The sequence below is a fragment of the Chlamydomonas reinhardtii genome, chromosome 13, assembly GCF_000002595.2.
Source record: "Chlamydomonas reinhardtii strain CC-503 cw92 mt+ chromosome 13, whole genome shotgun sequence".
Classification (NCBI taxonomy): Eukaryota; Viridiplantae; Chlorophyta; class Chlorophyceae; order Chlamydomonadales; family Chlamydomonadaceae; genus Chlamydomonas; species Chlamydomonas reinhardtii.
The window spans coordinates 60567-79479 of record NC_057016.1 but is presented as its reverse complement, the minus strand read 5'-3'; the positions used below and the strand labels follow the sequence as shown (position 1 = coordinate 79479).

The following is an 18913-nucleotide window of genomic DNA, read 5'->3' as shown; positions in this document are numbered from 1 at the left end:
CCCAGGCGACGTCAGTGCAAGGGGAACCGCTGGCAACAGGCCAAATACGCACCAATGACGCAAACAACGTGCGCACCACCTCATCACCACACATGCATTAGATCATGCAGCCAAGGCGGTGAGGGTCGGTGGCACCCATGCGCATGCGTGGACTGGGCGCGTGCCAATCAGCCTGGCAGCTTTCGCCCCTGCTGGTGCTGGTGCATGGCCCGATGGCCGCAGCGGTCCACAGCCGATGTCTCGGACCTTGCACAGCTGCCTCAGGGGCATCTCACCAGGAGCACTGGAGCAGCGCCGATGTCCATTGCCGTGCGACAGTGGCACAGTGCATGGGGTTGCAGGAGGGAACGCCATCAGGAGGGGGCTGTGCTCGTCGCCGCGTCGTGTGAGCAGTCGCATAGTCAGCCCACGTGCTGGCGCGCAGATATCACTTGTTTGCCGGGGCACAGGGACCGAGGCGGTGGGGCCTCCGAGCAACACAGGTGTGGCATTTTAATTGCATGCGACCCTGATGTTTGTTGCATGGTGATGGCTGGTTATGGCAGAGCAAGGCACTGTGCGCAGGCACGCCGCACGCCCCATAGCCACACGACCGATATACCGTATTCGAAGAAGTGGTTGGTTCCGCACCGTCGACCAGGAACGCCAGACTACAGTTACAATCAATGCATGGGTTGCGATATCTGCACAGTAATTCCGGGTATCTCGCGGGTTCCAAGTGCCTTACATCGCCACCAGTACCCTAGTCGATTCCAATTCCGCCACCCAGCACCATTTCCTACCCCACCCTTGCACTTGCCGCCTCCACACAGCGCGCAGCTGCATCCGGGGCCGGCCGGAGCCTGGGCACGCGCGCGATACCCCGCGGGGACCTTCCCACCACACAGCGCCCCACACATCGCAGCACACAGTCCACACTACCGGTTGCAGTCGAGCCTCAGGATAAACGGCTGCGCACTGATGACCCCCTCCTTCCCACACACACTCGTCGCACCCAAGGTCGCACCTACCCCTCCGCGCAGGGGTGCCTGCCCCTGCCTCCCTGTGCCGCACACTGCCCACCTGCCCTGTTGTGTCTCACTCGGCTGCACTCGTGCATACTCTCACTCTCACTCTCATCCCGCATGCGTTCTGCATACCCGCTCATAACACCGCGCACAGACGTCAATGCCCTGCGCCTCGGTAGCACTGCTTACTAATGCACCTCACCAATAGATCTACGCTGTCGCTCCTAATGCCCCGCCTTTCAGGTCAACACATGACTGCTGCCTGGCCTCCCCTGGCAGTCTCCTGCCATCGCCCGCGTCCCGCTCTGCCTGAATAGACCTATCGTTGACATCTCACACATGCGCACACGCAATGCCTCCTGCCGCCACCAGCACACTCAGCCCTCAGCGCTCACACGGACCGCCTCCCATGCCTTACTTGCCCCCCTCCGCGGCTGCCGGCGGCTTGGCCTTGATCTCCGCGGCGTAGGCCACCATGCCGCCCAGCGCCGCCTGCGTGTTGGCGTCACACGCCGCCAGCAGCGCAGCGTGCCTGAGGGGGAGAGGGGGAGTTACATTCATGTTTAGTTAAGGCATTGGTAGATGGGGGAGCGGGGGAGAGGCGGCGCGGGGGAGGGCGGTCAGGGAGCACGTCAGGGTGCGCCGGCGCTCCATGAGGCATCGGCAGCCCGTACTCCGTGAGCCCCTCATGTGCGGCACTCAGGCCACCACATGCCACTGCCACCGCCCCGTCAGAATGAGTCATGGGTCTGCTCATAGGCCCTGCGGCCGATATGTCTCAGCATTGACGGGTGGCCACACCACCAGCCCCTCCCTCCCTTCCTCTCCACCCTCCTGCCCCTCCTGCCCACGCACCGTGCGGGCATGTGCGCCTGCAGGCCGGCCAGTGCATCCGCGAAGAAGACGTAGGGGTCCACGGGGTCGATGGGCGTGTGCACCTCCTCGTCGTCAGTAAACTCGTCGTCGCTCTCGTCGCCGTCCTCGCTGCCCTCGCCCAGCAGCGCCCGCGCGCCGCGCCGCAGGGCCTTGGTCACCTCCTCATCCTCCTGCAGTCAGGCATACGGGTGATGGGTAGGTAAATCGGCGGGCGGGTGCGCGGTTGTTGCGCTGGTGCCTCAACGCCGGCCCTTCCAGAAAGCGAACACCAAAAGCAACCCGTATCATCTGGCATTCGAGTTGTTTGCGCTCAGCCGGACTCACCTCGTCGTCGTCGTCCTCTTCCCCGAAGTCGGCGTCGTCGTCCTCCGCCTCGTCGTCGCTGCCGCCCTGCTTGGCCAGCTCCTCCGCCTCCGCCTGCTGCTCCTTGAGCGCAATCAGCAGCCGCATCACACCCGCCTGGACCTGTGGCGGGGGTGGTGTTGGTGGTGTGGGGGGGGGGATTGGGAGTTGTAGATGCCAGCCCAAACTAACCCAGACCAAGCCGAACTAGCGAAGCACAGCCAGTGTGTGTGCGGGCCGCTGGGTGATGGCAAGCACAACGACTGCCCATAAACGACGAGACCCAGCCAAGCCCCAACCAACCATTCAGCCCCACACACTGCCCCTGTCCTGCCCCGCCCTCCTCTCCTTTTTTCTGACCTCCCCCCCCCTACCTGCGGCAGTCCGGCCTTGATCTCCGCCGGCAGCGCCTCATCCGGCACCGCTAGCAGCGAGGTCAGCCCCAGCACCGCCACCTTCTTGTCGTGCTGCCGCCGGAAGTGCCGCGGCTTGCCAGACTTCTTGACCGCGAAAATGGCCGTGAACCAGGCGCCAAAGAACTGCCCCGTCACGCCCATCTGGCCCAGCGCCGCCAGGGCCAGCGGCGCGTTGTAGTACAGCGCGTTGGCCACCACCAGCACCAGCGTGTCCTGAGCGAGGGGGGGGGGGAGAGGGGAGGGGCAGGCGTGTGTGAGGTGAGGCGAGGCGGGTGGAAAGTGCCCCAGGTAGTCCGTGAGGGACCCTACAGCACCGCACACGCCCTGCCGCATGCGGAGTATCTCCAGCCCGGTCCCAGTCCCGCCTCATCGTTACCGCCCCCGTTGCTCCACCTGCCCGCCTCCCTCTCCCCCGCCGGCCCCCGCTTCCCGCCCCCCTACATTTCCCCGTACCTTGAGTGTGCGGTTGGTGGCGGTGTTGAGTCGCCCCAGCGCCAGCTGCAGGTAGGGCCCCACCCAGGCGTCCACGCGGCCCCGGCAGTTCTGCAGCACCACCTCCAGCAGCTTGGCCGCCGGCACCACGTCCCGCTCGCCGTAGTCGCCCTGCAGCGCCCCGCGCACCATGCCGAACAGGCTGGCCTTGTAGTCGGGGGCGGTGCAGGTGAGGAAGCGCTCCGTGTCCCGGGAGATGAAGTTGTCCAGCGGCACCAGGATGTTCTCCCAGTAGTCCACCGCCCACTCGTTCACGGCCGCCTCGATCTGCGGCCACAGCCCCCACAGCCGCTCGCTGATGGAGGGGCCGTAGTAGGTCAGGTAGGACAGCATCTCCAGGACCTGAAGGCGGCAAGGGGGGGGGAGGTGCAGGGGATGGGGGTAGGGGGTGAGTCGGGTGTGCATCAACGAGAGGGCGCGCACAGCGGGTATGCGGACCATCCGCGTGCACGTGCGCCACCCGCCCATCCCGCCATGACCCGCTGCGGCTGCGGCTGCGGCCATTGCCCCGCCTCCGCCTCCATTTCCCCTCTGCCTCCGCCCCCCCTGCCCCTCTGCCTCCCCTGCGCCTCACCTCCTCGAACACGTCCTGCCCCTCGGTGCTCAGCATGCGGTGCAGCAGCGGGTACAGCACCTCCTCCAGCGCCCCCACCAGCGCCGGGGCCTCGCTGCAGCTCTCAAGCAGCGTGTTCAGGGCGCGCATGCAGCCGAAGGCCGCGATGCCGGCTGCAGGGGGGTGAGAACGGGCAGGCGGGCGTTGGGGCGGGAGTGGACAGGGGTGAGGCCGGAGGTGTGGAGGTGCGCCAGCCCCGTGATACCTCATGCTGAAGGATTTGCCGCACGACCCTCACCATCACCACCACCCTCAACCTGCTGTGCCCCCCCGCCCGCTGCCCTCCCTTGACGCTCACCCGCGTCGTCGTCTCCCTCGGCGTCCTCGTCCGCCGCCGCCGCGTACTTCCAGAATGCGCCCGCCAGCTGCTGCGCCATCTGCACCGCGTAGGGCGCGATCTGCTCGCCGAACTTGTCCACCAGCACCTCCAGCGTGAACACCAGGTCCTCGTTGTCCACCTGCAGGGCGACGGGGGAGGGAGGGAGGGGGAGGGGGAGGGAGGTGCAAGGGAAAGGCAAGGACGTGTGTGCGTGGCACGGTGGTAGTTCCCCACCCTCGACGGAGTCCACGCTCTACCCGGACCAGTTGTGAACTGACTCGACTTGCACCTGGTGCTGTTGTCCAGCGTCCACATAAAAGCACCTCCCTCGCGCAGGCCCCCGCCCCCACCCACCCCCACCCCCACCGCACCCACCCGCCCCCACCTACGCCCACCCACCCCACCGCCCCCACCTGGTTCATGAGTCCGAATATGCTGTTGAGCAGTGCGGGCAGTGCGGGTGCCACGGGCTCCACGTCCTCCATCTCCTCCAGGAAGTGCCGCAGCGACACCACCGCGTCCACACGCACCGGCAGCTCGGGGTCGCCCAGGCAGCTGCAGCAGGAGGAGGAGGAGGAGGAGGGGGTCAGAAGAGGGCGAGGAGGAGAGGGAGGGGCAGATGTCGCACGGCCTGGCCTACTGCCCCATGAGAGTCACGCGCAGGGCTGACTGCACGCACTGACCCACCCGCACCAGCACCCGAGCAGCCCCCAGTCCCCCGCCCCCCAGCCTACCCCTCCCACCTTGGGCTTGTAGTTCCTACCCTCAAGCCTGCCCCCCTCCCTTTGCCTGCGCCGTCGCTCACCGCACCACCGCCTCGAAGAAGGCCATGTAGGTGGCGCCGCGGTTGGTGCCGTCCGGGAAGGAGGTGTCACAGAACACGCCGCTCACCCACACCGCCTTGCTGCGCAGGTGGCCGTGCGGGCTGGCGAAGCAGGGCATGACGTAGGTGGCCATGATGGGCCCCAGCTGCTCCTTGTACGGCTTCTTGTGCTTGAGCAGTGGTGCCAGGCAGCCCACCGCCAGCAGGGCGCCGTCCACACGCCGCGCGTCGGCGGCAGTGGGGCCGGCGGCGGGGTCGGCGGCGGCGGCGGCGTTGGCGCGGGCAAAGGTCTGCAGCACCTGTTGTGGGCGAGGGGCGAGGCGGTAACATGGGCGTGGGTGTGGGTTGTGGCGTGTGGGCGGTGAGGGCACCAGCTGCTTCCCCAATGCTCCCTGCCTTCCCCTTTTCATGGATGGCGTACCCAAGCCCTCCTGCCTGCCTGGCCCCCCGCCCGCGTTTTCCCTCCCCTCTTCCCGCAGCCCCCCCCCCTGTCCCCCCCCTGGCCCCCACCTGCGCCACCAGCGCCATGAAGGCGTCCAGGTGCGTCCTCTTCTTGGAGCACAGGTCGTGCGCGAAGTTGGCGGCGGCGGTCTTGGGGCTGTACATGTCCTCCAGGATGTCGTAGCCCTGTGAAAGGGGGGCGGGAGGGGATTTCTGATTACCAGCCCAAACTAAACCAGAACCACTGGGAGGGTGGTAGCCGTTCATGTAGAGAAGGCCGCGCTCTGCTCCTCGCTCTATTGCATTGCTTTCAGTTCCGCAAGCCCCACCCGCACCACTCCCTTGCCTCCCCTTGCCCCCAGCTCCTACCCCGCCCCCGCCATCCTGCCCCCACCTTGCGGATGTACTCCTGCGGGTCCTCGGCCCACAGCCGGGCGTCCTCGTCGTTGAAGGCCATGAGCGGGAAGGCCACGTTGTGCAGCAGCCCGTCCCAGGCGCCGCCCACCCGCTTGTAGGCGGCGGGGATGTTCACGGCGTGGCTCATGTACTGGGGGGGGAGGGTGCGGGGTAAGGGTGGGCGGAGGAGAGGGGGCAGCAAGTTTAGGCAGGTTTAGGTGGCGCGTTGGGCGTGCGGAGTGATGTCAGGGAAAGTTTGTGCCATTGCACGGGCATATGCCTGGGTCGTTTCACGACGGCTCCGTCCTTGCTCCAAACCCCACCGCCCCATCCAACCAACCCCGACGCACCCCTCCCCCCTGCCCTCACACATGCCCCTCACACACGCCCCCATCCCTCCCTCACGCCCTCCCTCACCTGGAACAGCATGTTTGTGGCTCGGGGGCTGAAGTAGGCGCCCGAGGCCAGCGCCGACATGAGGCCCAGGTGCGCGTCCAGGAAGTGCGCCATGCACTCCGCCGCGTACAGGTCGCCGAACTGGCGCTCAGTGCCCTCGCGGCAGTGCTTGGGCTGACCGTACCTGCACACGGCGCAGCAGACACCGACCGGAGGAATGGTAAGGGGACGCAGGGGAGCAGCAGTCGTGCGTGACACGCAATTGGCTGCTCCCGAGACGCCGACAGGCCAGCACGGCCCTGGACGGCCCGCACCCCCGCCCTCCCACCGGCACCCCCGCCCCCGCCCCCGCCCCCTCTCCCCTGGCGGCGCCCACCTGTTGAACAGGCGGTAGGTGATGTGCAGCACCCACTTCTTGGCCTTCCACCAGGGGGCGGCGGGCCGGTCCTCAGCGTCCAGAGCCGCCACCTCCTGAGAGCGCAGGTGCAGGTGCAGGTGCGGGTGCGGGTGCGGGCGAGGTGCAGGGGGGCTGAGAGATGAGGTACCGCCCGCTCCGCAACATACTGCCTCACGGAGGATAAGCGGAGGGGGTTGTTTTGAATGCCGGTGCAGCCTTTATCCTAGAGGGGAGCCGCGGGCCCGACGCATCGCCTCCCCACCCCTCCCTCCCTCTCCCTGCCGCCCCCATCAATTCCCCCTCCGTGTCCCCCGCCCACCCCCTCCCCTCCAGCCCGCCCCCCCTCACCGGCGGCTCCTGCTGTGTAAGCGCGGTGTGCAGGGCGCCCATCCAGCCCGCGAACGTCTCCCGCTCCAGCAGCGCCGCCGGCACCCCCATGTAGGTGGCGCTCCAGAAGGTCTTGCACACCAGCTTGATGTAGCCAGACACCTGGGGGAGGGGTGCGGCGGCAGGGTAATGTGGGACTGCTGTGGCCCTCTGCGGCGGTGCTCAAGGTGCCCACTTGCGCGGCTCTACGGCTGCAACTGCGGCTGCAATTGCACAGCCACGGTCCCGCACCGCTCCTCGGCTTCTTCTGCGCACGAGCGCACCCGCCGCCCCCCGACCACCTCCATCTACTCCCTGACCAGGCCGTCCAGGACCGCCCCAGCGGCCACTGTCCGTAACATCGCGCATCAGCGCCTCCATTGCATCTCGCCACTCGCCAGTCCACCCCCCACAAAACATCTCTCCCGCATCACTCTTTCCAACCCCCTCCTCGCGCTCCCCATCTTGCATGGACGGCGATGCCCTCCTCTCACCCTCCACCCCTTTCCTGCTCCCTCCCAGCGCCGCCTGCCGCCTCCCGCTCCCCCCGCCCACCTGCGGGCTGGGCGGCGCCGCCAGCAGCTGCCTGAATATGTGCAGCAGCAGCGGGAAGGAGGTGGTGATGACGCCGTCCAGCGGCGCGCGCTCCTCCTCGTCGCGGAACTCGTACTTGCGCGCCAGCAGCCGCAGCGCCAGCAGGCCGCCGTGCACACGGCCCTGGTCCTGTGGGGGTTACATTCATGATTAGTTAAGGAAGTGGTAGACGGTAGACCATCTTGCGGAACATGAAGCGTTACCGACGGGGCGGGTGGGGTGGATGGAGGGGGGGGGTCGAGAGGTTCGGCAATGGGAACATGGTAAGAGCTTCGGGGACAGGGAACAGCGGCACTGCAGCAGGTGGGAGTGAAGAGTTGCGTACTGAGTAGCGAAGGGATGGGGGATGGGTGGAGTAGCATCGAGTGCACTGGGGCACTAGCACCTGCCCGGCTGCCTCCGCGCCCCTTGTAATCTCATCGCTCCGCCTTGCAACGACGGCCGCCCCCACTCCTGCCTGCTCCCCCCCTTCCCTCCCTCATGCCCCCACCTGTGCGCCGAGGTTGCCGTACAGCGCCTCCATGAGTCCGGGCCAGCGCTCCGGGTAGTCGCAGTAGATGACCATTTTGAACACCTCGGACAGCTGAGACTGAATGGTGTGGGGAGCCCTGGCGAGGGGGGCAGCAGGAGCGGGAGGGAGGCCGGGTGGGCCAGTGGCTGCCGGCCCCGCCCCCTGGAACCCCCGCCACACCCGCTGTCCCGTGCCGCTGTCCTCACGCGGCGTCATCCCAGGGCCGCACCGCACGTCCCACGTCACGTGTCCCAGCAGCAGCAGCTGCAACAGCTGCCCCTGTGGCCCCTGGCGCCTCTGGAGCGACAACTCTGCCGCCGCCCCCGCCCCCGCCGCCGCCCTGCAGCCATGCCCTGTACTGTGTGCCGTGCGGCTCTGCTACCCACCCGCCCACCCTCACCTGCCCTCCACCTTGCAGAACCTCCCCTCCCCCATCACCACCTGCCCCTCCCCTGCCCACCTGATCATGGCCTCCAGGATATTCTGCCGCACCACCTCCTTGTCCGCGTCTGGGATCACGAACTGCGGCGCAGCGCCGGCGCCTGCAGAGCGAACAAGGCGGGAGGCGCCGATGGGGCAGGTGGTAGCGCGGCCGTGGTAAGCGCTGGAGTGGGCCGCAGCCTCCACACAACCACTGCACCGCAGCGCCTGTACCCCACAACACCACCTGCAATGTCACTTCCACAGCAGGCCTATGCAGGTCCACCGCCACGCGCTCCAGCCCGCATCCGGCTGAAGCCCCTCCACCCCGCCCCGCCACACCCCTAAAAGTGGAATGGCCATACCGGTTGCCCCCGCCAGTCCATGCGGCTCAAGTAACACCCCCAACTAGACCATGTCCCTGGCGTTGCAACGCGTTTGGCCACTTTTACTGCGAGCGCGGGACATCGCATCAGCTCACCACTCTCGTGCGACTCCGACTTCTCCCAGCTGCGCTTCACCAGGTTCTTAAACGTGATAGCAGCCATATGGCGAATGCCCGCGTCCACAGTGTCCTCCGCAGCGACGCGCAGTAACTGGACAGCTTGCCCTGGCAATTGCTCATGCTGCGCGGCAGTCCAAACCAGATTCAATAAAACACCTAAAATAAGCATAATCTCTTGGGATCGGCGCCCGGCTGAGCAGTTGGCGGCGCCGCTCGCCGAATTGGCGTACCTGCTTCAGTACGCGCTCCGCCTCTTTTACGTGCGTTTGGTCATGCGACAAACACGCGCCTAGAACCGGCAATAGCGCTTGCACGTCCATGTTTGCGAGACGGGAGCCCGGTCCGCTCTGAAAATGTGTGTTGTCGCGCTCCGTGTCTTTCTTTCTATCGACACGCCATATAAAGCATCACGTACATAACCAAAGCCAAGCAGGCGTAGTTTCTATTGCATGGAGTCATAACCCTCATCCCAAGTCAGCGAAAGTCCAAGCAAACGCCCTCAGCTCGCTTTGTTAGCTCCAGGCCTGTGAAGTATAATGTCGCCCTGACCTGGCTAGGCAGCGCATGTTCCCGGGGACCTTCTGTGCGTTGGTGGACATTCGGTGAGGCCCCACAACAACCCCGGAAGCCTTTTCCAAGTTGCAGGGTGCGTATCAATAGATCACGCCCAGGACTACAGTGATACGAGGCAGCTTTGCCGGAACACTCTCGGCGTGCGCACGGCATCGTGAGCATTTGTCGGAGGAAAGTTGCCCCCGGTGCTCTCGGCGCGCCCGGGGCCAGCGGCCACCTGCGCCGCTGCTAGCGGCTGCTAGCTAGCCAGCCGGCAATGGGCGACCAGGTTGGCGGCATTGTGCTGCCGACGACGGGTGACGCGGGCGACGGGGCGGGCCCGCCCAACTTTGCCGCGCTGGCGGGACTGCTGGGCGGCCACCCCGGCGCGGCCGCCGGCTTCGCGCCGGCTCCGGGCGCTCCCGGCCAACCGCACCCTGCCCTGTCCGGCCTGGCGCTGTCCGGCATGTCCCACCTGGCGCACATGGACCCCTCCACCGCCCTGCTGCTGTCTGGACTGACGGCGCAACAGCCGGGCGGCGGCGACGCGGCGGCGGCGCAGATGCAGTTCCTGCACAACCCCACTGCCGCATACGCAGCCGCAGCTGCAGCAGCAGCGGCTGCAGCGGCCGCGGGTCAGCCCGCTGGCGTGCCGGTTGTGGACCACGGCCACCACCACCATGCGCACCATGCGCACCCGGTTGCGGGCGGCGCTGACGGCGGCGCCAGCGGCGTCAAGGTGGAGCATGACGGCGGCGGCGGCGGCGGCGTGGGTGACGGCGGCGAGGAAAACGCGGCGGTGAGGGCTGCTGCTGCTGCTGCGGCGGCGGCTGATCCCAGTGACCCGGAGGCTGTGGCGGCGGCACTGGCTGGGCGCATGGCGGCTCTGGGTGCCAGTGTGATATTCGAGAAGAGCCTCACCGCCAGTGACGTCAGCGGCGGAGGCAGGGTGGTGGTGCCCAAGGTGCGGTATGCTGGCGACACTGGCGGGAGGGAGGGAGGGGGGACTGGGTGCATTGGGGTCGGGCACAAGGCCGGTGTAGCGCCCGCGCAGAAGTCGCGCCCCCGCGTCTGCACGTGTTGGAGCTGTTGGAGCTTTGACACATGCACGCCGCCGCCTTTCCGTGCCCCCCGGCCCTCTTCCGCGCCACCCTGGGGCTAGTCATGAATGTCACCCCCTCCTGCTGCTGCTGGTGCTGCCGCTGCAGTCCATCGCGGAGCAGTACTTCCCCCGGCTGGAGGCGCCCAGCGGCGTGACCATCAGCGCGGCGGACCTGGAGGGGCGCGCCTACACCTTCAAGTGGCGCTTCTGGGTCAACAACAGCAGCCGCATGTACCTGCTGGAGGGCGCGGGGGAGCTGCACAGGAACTACGGACTGGAGGTGGGGGGGGCGGGCCGGAGGGTGCCAGGGGGGGGCGGGGATGCAGTGCGGGGGGTGGCGTAGTGCTCTCAGGCACGGGTATACCTGGTACTTATGCGCTCTCATATGCAAGCACGCGCATGACGCACGCCTTCCGGCCCGGTGGTGTCTGTGTGATGCACAGGTGGGCGATGTAATGGTGTTCGCTCAGAAGCAGGACGGCTCCCTGGTCGTGGCGGGTCGCTGCGCCAACAAGGTGCGTGTGCAGCTGCTGACATGTCGTGCGTGTGTGGACGCACTCGAGGTTATTATTCAGACTTGGAAGCCCACCCATATCCTGCACATGTAGATATTCATGTGTGTGGGTGTGTGTATATGTGTGCACACAGGCCGACATGGTGAAGAAGCAGCCGGTCAAGAGGCCCAACACCGCGGCCGCAGCCACCGCCGCGGTGCAGGCGCAGCCGGGCCCGGCGGCGGGGCGGGGCGGAGGCCGGGACGCGCGCAGCGGCCGCACCCCCGCCCGCACCAGCACACCCGCGGCGGAGCTGGCTGCCCCGGTGACAGCGCAGTCCCCGGGCGCGGCGGCCGCAGCGGCGGCGGCAGCAGCAGCTGCGGCGACGGCGGCGGGTGTGGCAATGGGTGGCGTGCGCAATGGTGCTGGCATGGGCGCGGGCGCGGGTGCGGCGGCAGCGGCCGCGGACCGCGGCCGCAAGCGCAAGGGCCCAGGCAGCGGGGCGGGGCAGTGGGCGGGCGGTGCCGTGGACGGAGGGAGGGGCGGCGCGGCACGCAGCGGCGGGCGGGCTGGCGGCGGCGGCGGCTATCCGGGCTACGGCTACGAGGGCGGTGCGGGTGTGGGTGCGGGCGGCGAGGAGGTGTGTTTGTCGGTCCTGGACATGGAGGCGCCCTCGGACGGCGTGTTCAGGGTGAGGAGGGGAGCGGGGTGGGGGCGGGGCGGGGGCTGTGGGTGGGGTTGTAGATACCAGCGCAAGCTAAGCCGAACCCAATGCAATTAAGCGAGGAGAAGAGCGCGGGAGGGATGCAGACTGACGTGGGGCGGACGTGGGGCGGACGGGTGGAGAGGTGTACGGCTTGGGAAGCTGCGGGGCAGGGCGGGGCGGGAGCGCAGCGGTGCATTGCCTTGTGCGTCTTGGCGCGCAGGGTGTGTTGTGTGTGCCTGCAGCTGACCGCACATGGGGGTGGGCACGGCGCCTGCCCTGCCTCGGCTGACCCATGCCCTGCCTGCTGCCGCGCCGCTGACGCCCCCTGCCCCGCCACCCAACGCGTCAGGCGGTGGTGCTGCCAGCCAACGGCACCAGCGGCGGACATGCCAGCACCGGCGCCGGCACTGGCGGCAGCAGCCCCGGTGTGGGTGTGGGCGTGGCTCTGGCGCGCAACAACCGATGGACCGCCACCCTGGACGTGGCGGGCGAGCTGTACCAGGCCTACTTCGACTGCAGGGACGACGCGGTGGAGGCCCTCACGGCGGCGGGGGCCTCACCCTGAGGGGCCGGGGGCAGAGGGTTGGGTGCGGGTGCGGGTGCAGATGGGGAAATAGCAGGGATGCCGGTGCGTTTTGCCTAGGGTGACGTGAGCCAAGCCGGGGAGCAGCAGTGGATGTAGGTCTAGGGCAGGAGGGGGTGTGAGCGGCGCGGGCAGGTCAGGCTGCTGCAGTGTGTGTGTGTGTGTGTGTGTGTGTGTGTGTGTGTGTGTGTGTGGGTGGGTGTGTGTGGGTGTGGGTGTGGGTGGGTGTGTGGGTGTATGTGTGTGTGTGAGCCTGCAGCCGTACCGTGTACATGTAGCGACATGGCCGCTTACAGGCGCTGCACGAGAGTACTCTGGCGATGATGGTGATGTAGGTGGAATCGCATTAGCTGCTGGCGGAGCCCGTTCAGTTTGGGGCTGAGACGGAGGACTGCGCAGACGGCGTGTTGGCGGCAGTATCTGTAGAACCTATCCCCAGCAGTAGACGCGTTGCGGGGCAGCTGCTACAAGTGTACATACAGGGTGTATATGTAGATCTGTTCTGTTCCTCTTACACCGTCCTGAGTGGTCGTCTGTTCTAGGCGTCAACTCAACACATTGCTTCGGCGTGTCCGCGTGTGGGGATGCCGCGTTGGCGAGAGCCACGGATGGCCCTAATACCGTGGGGGCATGTCGCACCTGTGGAGGGCACTGCATTGAAGCGGAATGCCACGGATGGCCCTAATACCGTGGGGGGGGGGCACTGTATTGCGTTGTAAACGCATAGATGACTGTCCCCGACTTGCATTCTCAAGTCGCCAGTGACAGCTCGAGAGCTCCGCTTCTAAACAGACCTACGTTGAACACCACTGCGATTACAACACTGATGACCACTGACTGCGGACTGCCCAACTTCGCTCTGTCCGAGAATGCACCTACACCTTGCCTAACTCCATTCGTCACTTGATGACCCACACACCCACACTCGCCACGGCGCTACCTTGCTACTCATAACAACAGCCTCGTGGGCTAGTAAATGACTCTTAGCTCATTCAGTAAACTGGTGTGACATCCCGCCATCTTCAGGCGTTCAATCGGCTGCAAGTAACCTATGACTGTTTAAGGAATGGGCCACAGCTGCCACGCCGCCGCGACACGGACGCGCTACGGTCTACTGCGGTGGCGCAGCCGACCCGCCCGAGCCAAGTCAAGACCGCGGGTGGCGCCGCCGCGGCGTGAGGGCGGCAAAGCCCCACAGCGCGGCTGGCTTGCTACCGGTTGTGGACGTAGGCATGGGCAGAGCGGCGCCGGCGGCCGCAGACAGCGGAGCGGGCCGCGCCCTCGAGGCCTTTGCAGCAGCAGGGCTGGTGCGCAAGGGGCGGCCCGAGCCCGGCTGCTGTGCGCTGACAGCCGTGGCGGCGGGCGCAACCGCCTCAACCGCCTTCACGTCCTCGCCGGCACTGGCCCCCTCCGCATCTGCAGCTCGGCCTGCCTCCGCGGGAGACGCTACAGCCACACGCGCGGACCGGGAGCGCGCTGCCGCACAGCGGGCCCGCTCCAGGATGCGCGCCGCCCTGCTCCGCGGCGCCGCCTCCACCTGCGCCGCACACCTGACGGAGGCGGCGGTAGGCGCGGCTACCGAACTTGAAGATGTGTCGGGCATCGCTGCCGCTGTCACGCTGTAGCCCCGCGGCGACTGCGGCGAGACAGCCGCCAGCGGCAGTGCTGTTGCCACCGCTGCGGGCGGTGCCGGTGCCGCTGGGGGTGGTGTCGCGGGCAGGTTGTTCCGCAGCACCTCCAGCAGCGTCTCCAACACTTCCACACGCAGCTGCACCAGCTCCGCCGAGACAACCTCTGACCCGCTAGTACTGTTGCTACTGCTGCTGCTGCTGGCGCTGACACTGGCGGTGCCGGTGCGGTCGTACAACTGCTGCAGCAGCGCCGCCGAGTGGGCGCCAATGCAGGCGGCGCGCCGGGCAGCGGCAGCCGCATTAGCAAGCGCATGCGGACTGGTGCAGCCACTGGCAGGCCTGGCGGGGTGCACGGGGCCACCGACGCCACCGCCGCCGGCAGCACGCGCGAGCAGCCTCAGTCGCTCGGCCTCAGCATCCTGTTCGGTGGAGGCGATAAACGGGAGGTTAATGTGGTGTGCGGGAGGTGGTAGCGCAGACTTGGAGGTGGCCTGTTGCGGTGCATTCCTCAATCCCACAAGACCCGCATGCCGCCAGCCAGTTGAGCCACCAGCCAATCCCTTGGACCGCCCTACCCAGCACGTTCCCGCCACCCCACCTGCCCCCCCCCTAGCCACACCCACCTGCACCAGCTGCCTCAGGCCGCCCGGCGACATGCACGGCACCCACTCCGCCGCCAGCCGTGTGGCCACACCCGCCACCCGCATGCGGCCCAGCAGCACCGCCTGCTCGGACAGCTCAGCAGCAGCAGGCGCCGGGGACACCTGCGGCACCTGTGAGGCCCCGGCCTGGCAGGCCACCACGCGCCCCGGCCCCGCTGCGGTCTCAGGTACCGCTGCTGTGGGCGGCTCGGTGGTCTTGCGCGGCCGCCCCCGGCCCCGGCGCGGCGCCGCCCCTGGCTCCTCCGAAGCGGGAGCTGAGGCCGGGCCGGCGTCGCCGGCGCCCAACAGCATCACCGTCTTGCGGGGCCGCCCCCGGCCGCGGCGTACCTCGGGCGCCGCTGTCCCCGCTGCCTCCGCTGTGGACACTGCGGGCGCTGGCGGCAGCTCGTGCGCCGCCGCTCCCCGCCCCATCACACCCGGATCCGCCGGCTCCTCAACACGCCCTACCAGCCACTGAGGCCCTGGCCCACCGGCCGCCTCAGCCGAAGGGCCCTGCTCGGCGGCGGTCCGGGCCCCTGCCTCCGCCCCCACACGCTGCTGCTGCTGCTGCTGCTGGGGCCGCTGGGGCCACAGCGGGTCCATGAAGGCGGGCGACGAGGAGGAGGAGGAGGTGAAGGAGGTGAAGGAGGAGGAGTTGGTCACGTCGCCAGAGGCCAGCACCCGCTGAGCTGTCGGCTGGACCCGAGGGTGGGGTGAGGCAGTGGAGAGGCGCTGAGGCGCGGGGGCTGCTGCTGCAGCCGCGGCAGAGTGCGGCAGTGGGGCATCAAGGTGGGGCGAGACAGGCAGCGGCCGGGGTGAGCCGCCGCTGTTGCCGCCTCCACTGCCGCCGCCCTGGCGGGTGACACCGCCCGAGGCCAGTGCCACTGAGAACATCTCGGGGGTGGGCGGGGGCATGCAGAACACGTCCTCCAGCGCCCCGACCACCTGCCGAGCGCTCGCATGTGCCGCTGCAGGTGCGCCCGCCCCTGCCGCGGTTGCCAACGCCGTAGCCATGTGGCCCAGGGCGCGCGAGGACGAGGAGGCCAGGGCGGGCCAGCCCTGCTGCTGCGGCGGCGGCTGCACCTGCACCTGCAGCGGCGCAGGCTCCTCCTCCGGCTCCGCCACCTCCGGCATTGGCACTCTGTGCATGTGCTCGGGACCGAATGCGTACGCCACAGCCTCTGCGTAGTCCCTGTGTGCGGGTTGCGGGGGGTGGGGTGGGGTGGAAGGATGGTCAGGGTTGCGATAAAGCGTGAGCTGCAGTGTGGAGATTCGCGGAACAGGTGCCGGCATGTCAGCTTGTGATGCTGTGGATGCTGCGGGGGCCCACTGCTCGATGACCGGCCCCTCCGACTGACCGGCAGTCCGAGCCACTGTTAGTCCCAGGCAGTCGACGCCCTTGCCCAGCCCCCCCCCCCCCGCTTCATACACAGCCACGCCCCAGGGCTGCGCTCAAACACGCCAGCCGCAACCCGCTACCCCCCTCCCTCATTACCCCCCCCCATTACCCCCACTCACTGGAAGCTGCGGTGCTCCGCGTAGGGCGAGCCCTTCACCGCCGCCTCGGCGTCCTGTGGGGCGGATACGGTAAGCCCATCCCAGTCAGACACACATGTGGAGCGTAAACAAGCATCAGGCATCCCATTTTGCGCATACAGACACCTGGTACTGCACTGCTGCTGAACTACCCCGCCCCTTCCTCCGCCCGCCCCCTCACCGGCCAGTTGTTGTAGACTGCGGGCTGGCCTCCGTCCACGAACCGCACCGCGTACCACTTGCGGAAGTACTGGCGGCTGGGCTCCGTCACTACGTCAGGCAGCACAGTCACAGCGGCAGTCTCCCAGGGCCGCGGCGCGGAGCGGCCCCCTGGCCTGAGCGCCTGGCGGCCCCCCTGGCAGCTGCTGGCACGGCCGCTGGTACTGGGGGCATCAGCCGCGGAGGGGCCACCAGCCCCAAGCTCCCTGGTGGCTCGGGATGCGGTCTTCCTTGCGCTTATCGCACGAGTGGCGACAGCGCCGGTCGCGTCCAGAGAAAACTCCGTCCCTGAAGCCACGCTGGCTGCTGCTGCGGCGGCGGCAGCCTGCACCTCCTCCCGCAGCGGCTGCAGCGCATGGTCCTGAGGGGAGGTGTGGAGAGAGGTGGGGGCGGCGCAGTTTAGTGCTGTGTAGCTTGAAGGCACGGACCTGCAACGGCTCGTTATGCTTGCTGGCGACCAAGTGAGGCAAGGCACACGGTTTGCACCGTGCGGTCATGCCGTGGGCAGTTGGGACGCGACCGGCCTCCCATTCTGTCGTGTCTGGTAAGATGCTCCCACCGCAGCAGCGGCAGCTCTCCAACTCTGGCCGCCTCCTGCCCCCTTTAACCCTCTACGCATCTCACCTGCTGCTCCTGCGCGTCCACCTGCTCCAGCAGCCAGCACATGGCCGCCGCTTCAGTCGGGAAGCCACGGTGGACGTGGTTGCTGGAGCCGGAAACACGACTTCGCACCTCATCCCATTCGCGGTACACGCCTCTATGCTCCTCGGGCAGCGCAACTGCATACCACTTCCGCCGAGCGAGCGCGACCACGCTACCACGCGAAGACGGTTGTTGCGGCCCAGGGGATTGTCGCAAGGAACGTTTGCCGCACGGCAGGTAAGTGTTTCTTCCAGATGTCACATGTGATCCTGTCGCGCCGGATGACGCGGCGCCGACGGACGAGCTGCCTCCAACGAAGGCGCCGACTACTGACATTTTGTGGGCAGTCGCGCCAAGCCGCCGACGTGGAGTCTTACAGTAGTTTGTGCATCCGTTATTTGTAGCTTGTGCCTTGTTGATGTGAGCGGATTTGCGCTCACTTTGCTGCACAACTTGGTACTCGGTCTCTGACTCGGTCTTGCCTTCTGAAGTTGCTGCTTGTTTTTGCAACGCAGCTGTGTACTTGTGAAGGGATTCGATGTGTACAATTTTATATTAGCTCCGTGGGCTGTTTGTGACGGCACAAACAATTTGTGACTGCACGGCTTCCGGCTTCCATTCCCCGCCAAGAACCCCTGATGTGACCCCTCCATCCCCTTGACATGACCTGGGGTTACATCTCTTGCTAACCGAATCAACACTAGTATCAGGGCATTCGCGAATGTCTGTCAGCTGTCCAAGTCTCGCGTCCCTTGAGCTACCTCACCAGCGCCGGTCAGCGCCGAGCAAGAAACCAGACCTAAATCACATCCCCACTCCCCCCACGGATCTCCCCTTCAGGTACCTGTCACGCTCGTACGTAGAGCCTGACAACCTGCTGCGAGCCTTCCCCTGTCCCCTTTAAACGGCCCTGGCAATGAAGCTATCCAGCAGTTCACCGTGGCGCATTCAATGTTCGTATCGTTTCTCTGCACTCAGGTGACATCCTCAATATCTCGCGCTTTGGGCCACCTTACCAGGCATCCGCACACCGGTCAGCTCGTACAACCCTCTTGTTGCTTCCCCCTCGTGCACCGTATCTAGCCTTCAGCATGGGTCAGTGGCCTCATGAGTCAGGGGAAAGGCAGGCACCAGACTGGGTGCAGGGCGCAAGGCACGACCGGGGGCTTAGGGGGCTTAGGGGCTTATGCGAGCGGCATGGGGCCTTAGGGGGCTTATGGGAGAGAGCTGGATGGGAGCGGCATGCGACGGTTCCATGGGGCCTCCATGGCTGCGCGGAATGCCAAGTCGCGCACAGCGCCCGATCCCCAACTCCCAGGTGAGATAATGACTTGCCTTACCTGATGCACCTCGTCCTGCTGACTTGCCGTGCTGGACGTGAAGCAACGCAACCCCTCACCCCACCCTTACCCGACCCGCAGACCAGTGGACAGCTGGGTGTCCGAGGCCTTACTAATGGACGCTGGGTGCTGGTGCATGGGCATGGATGGGAAGTGCGGCGCGCGGACACGGCGGTGGGGTCGTGTGGGGTAGCTAGAGGGACGTGCCACACTTGTTGTGATAGGGACGGTGATGCTGAAGGGACTGAAGAGGCTTAAATGCTCCATGAACCTACATCAGCACTTCATGGACACATATGTGCCTTCACAGGCGATGACCGCACTGTGTCCGTGTAGCGCGCAAAGCAGGTGCTAGCGGTGTAGTTATGCCGCGCCCCGCTTTGGAAGCCGGATAAAGACACACGTATTGCTGGATGTATGTAAGGCACGAATGTGCCTTCGCTGTAAGCATAACGCCAGCCCCCTAGATTACAGAAGCGGGGGGGGGGATCGGCCCTCAAATGACCAAGGGTTTCGGCGATTCCCCACCCAGCAGCGCTCATTGACCCACGGG

At 66.9% G+C, this 18913-nt stretch overlaps 4 protein-coding genes across 4 annotated transcripts; 1 reads left to right on the top strand and 3 right to left on the bottom strand.

The window, feature by feature from the left end:
- Nucleotides 1-644: 644 nt before the first annotated feature.
- On the bottom strand, nt 645-9314 carry CHLRE_13g562450v5 (uncharacterized protein). Its single transcript, XM_043069198.1, has 19 exons — nt 9145-9314; nt 8891-9035; nt 8450-8531; nt 7969-8086; nt 7440-7607; nt 6867-7007; nt 6498-6592; nt 6143-6305; nt 5724-5876; nt 5399-5515; nt 4871-5187; nt 4479-4620; nt 4045-4204; nt 3708-3859; nt 3095-3475; nt 2600-2854; nt 2208-2348; nt 1863-2053; nt 645-1539 (listed from the first exon to the last, which is right to left on the bottom strand). The coding sequence occupies exons 1-19, from the start codon at nt 9232-9234 to the stop codon at nt 1422-1424; spliced, it is 3129 nt and encodes a 1042-aa protein (XP_042917173.1). The 5' UTR covers nt 9235-9314; the 3' UTR covers nt 645-1421.
- Nucleotides 9315-9414: 100 nt separating this feature from the next.
- Nucleotides 9415-13400, top strand: CHLRE_13g562400v5 (uncharacterized protein). The gene is made up of 5 exons (XM_043069197.1): nt 9415-10430; nt 10675-10848; nt 11012-11083; nt 11217-11753; nt 12118-13400. Exons 1-5 carry the CDS (start codon nt 9744-9746, stop codon nt 12331-12333), a joined length of 1686 nt encoding a protein of 561 aa, XP_042917172.1. The 5' UTR covers nt 9415-9743; the 3' UTR covers nt 12334-13400.
- A 2-nt stretch (nt 13401-13402) lies between these two features.
- CHLRE_13g562350v5 (uncharacterized protein) lies at nt 13403-17551 on the bottom strand. The gene is made up of 5 exons (XM_043069196.1): nt 17003-17551; nt 16341-16739; nt 16142-16194; nt 14606-15815; nt 13403-14401 (listed from the first exon to the last, which is right to left on the bottom strand). Exons 1-5 carry the CDS (start codon nt 17354-17356, stop codon nt 13499-13501), a joined length of 2919 nt encoding a protein of 972 aa, XP_042917171.1. The 5' UTR covers nt 17357-17551; the 3' UTR covers nt 13403-13498.
- A 130-nt stretch (nt 17552-17681) lies between these two features.
- Nucleotides 17682-18764, bottom strand: CHLRE_13g562326v5 (uncharacterized protein). The gene is made up of 2 exons (XM_043069195.1): nt 18431-18764; nt 17682-18155 (listed from the first exon to the last, which is right to left on the bottom strand). The coding sequence occupies exons 1-2, from the start codon at nt 18625-18627 to the stop codon at nt 18107-18109; spliced, it is 246 nt and encodes an 81-aa protein (XP_042917170.1). The 5' UTR covers nt 18628-18764; the 3' UTR covers nt 17682-18106.
- Between the last annotated feature and the right edge of the window lie 149 nt (nt 18765-18913).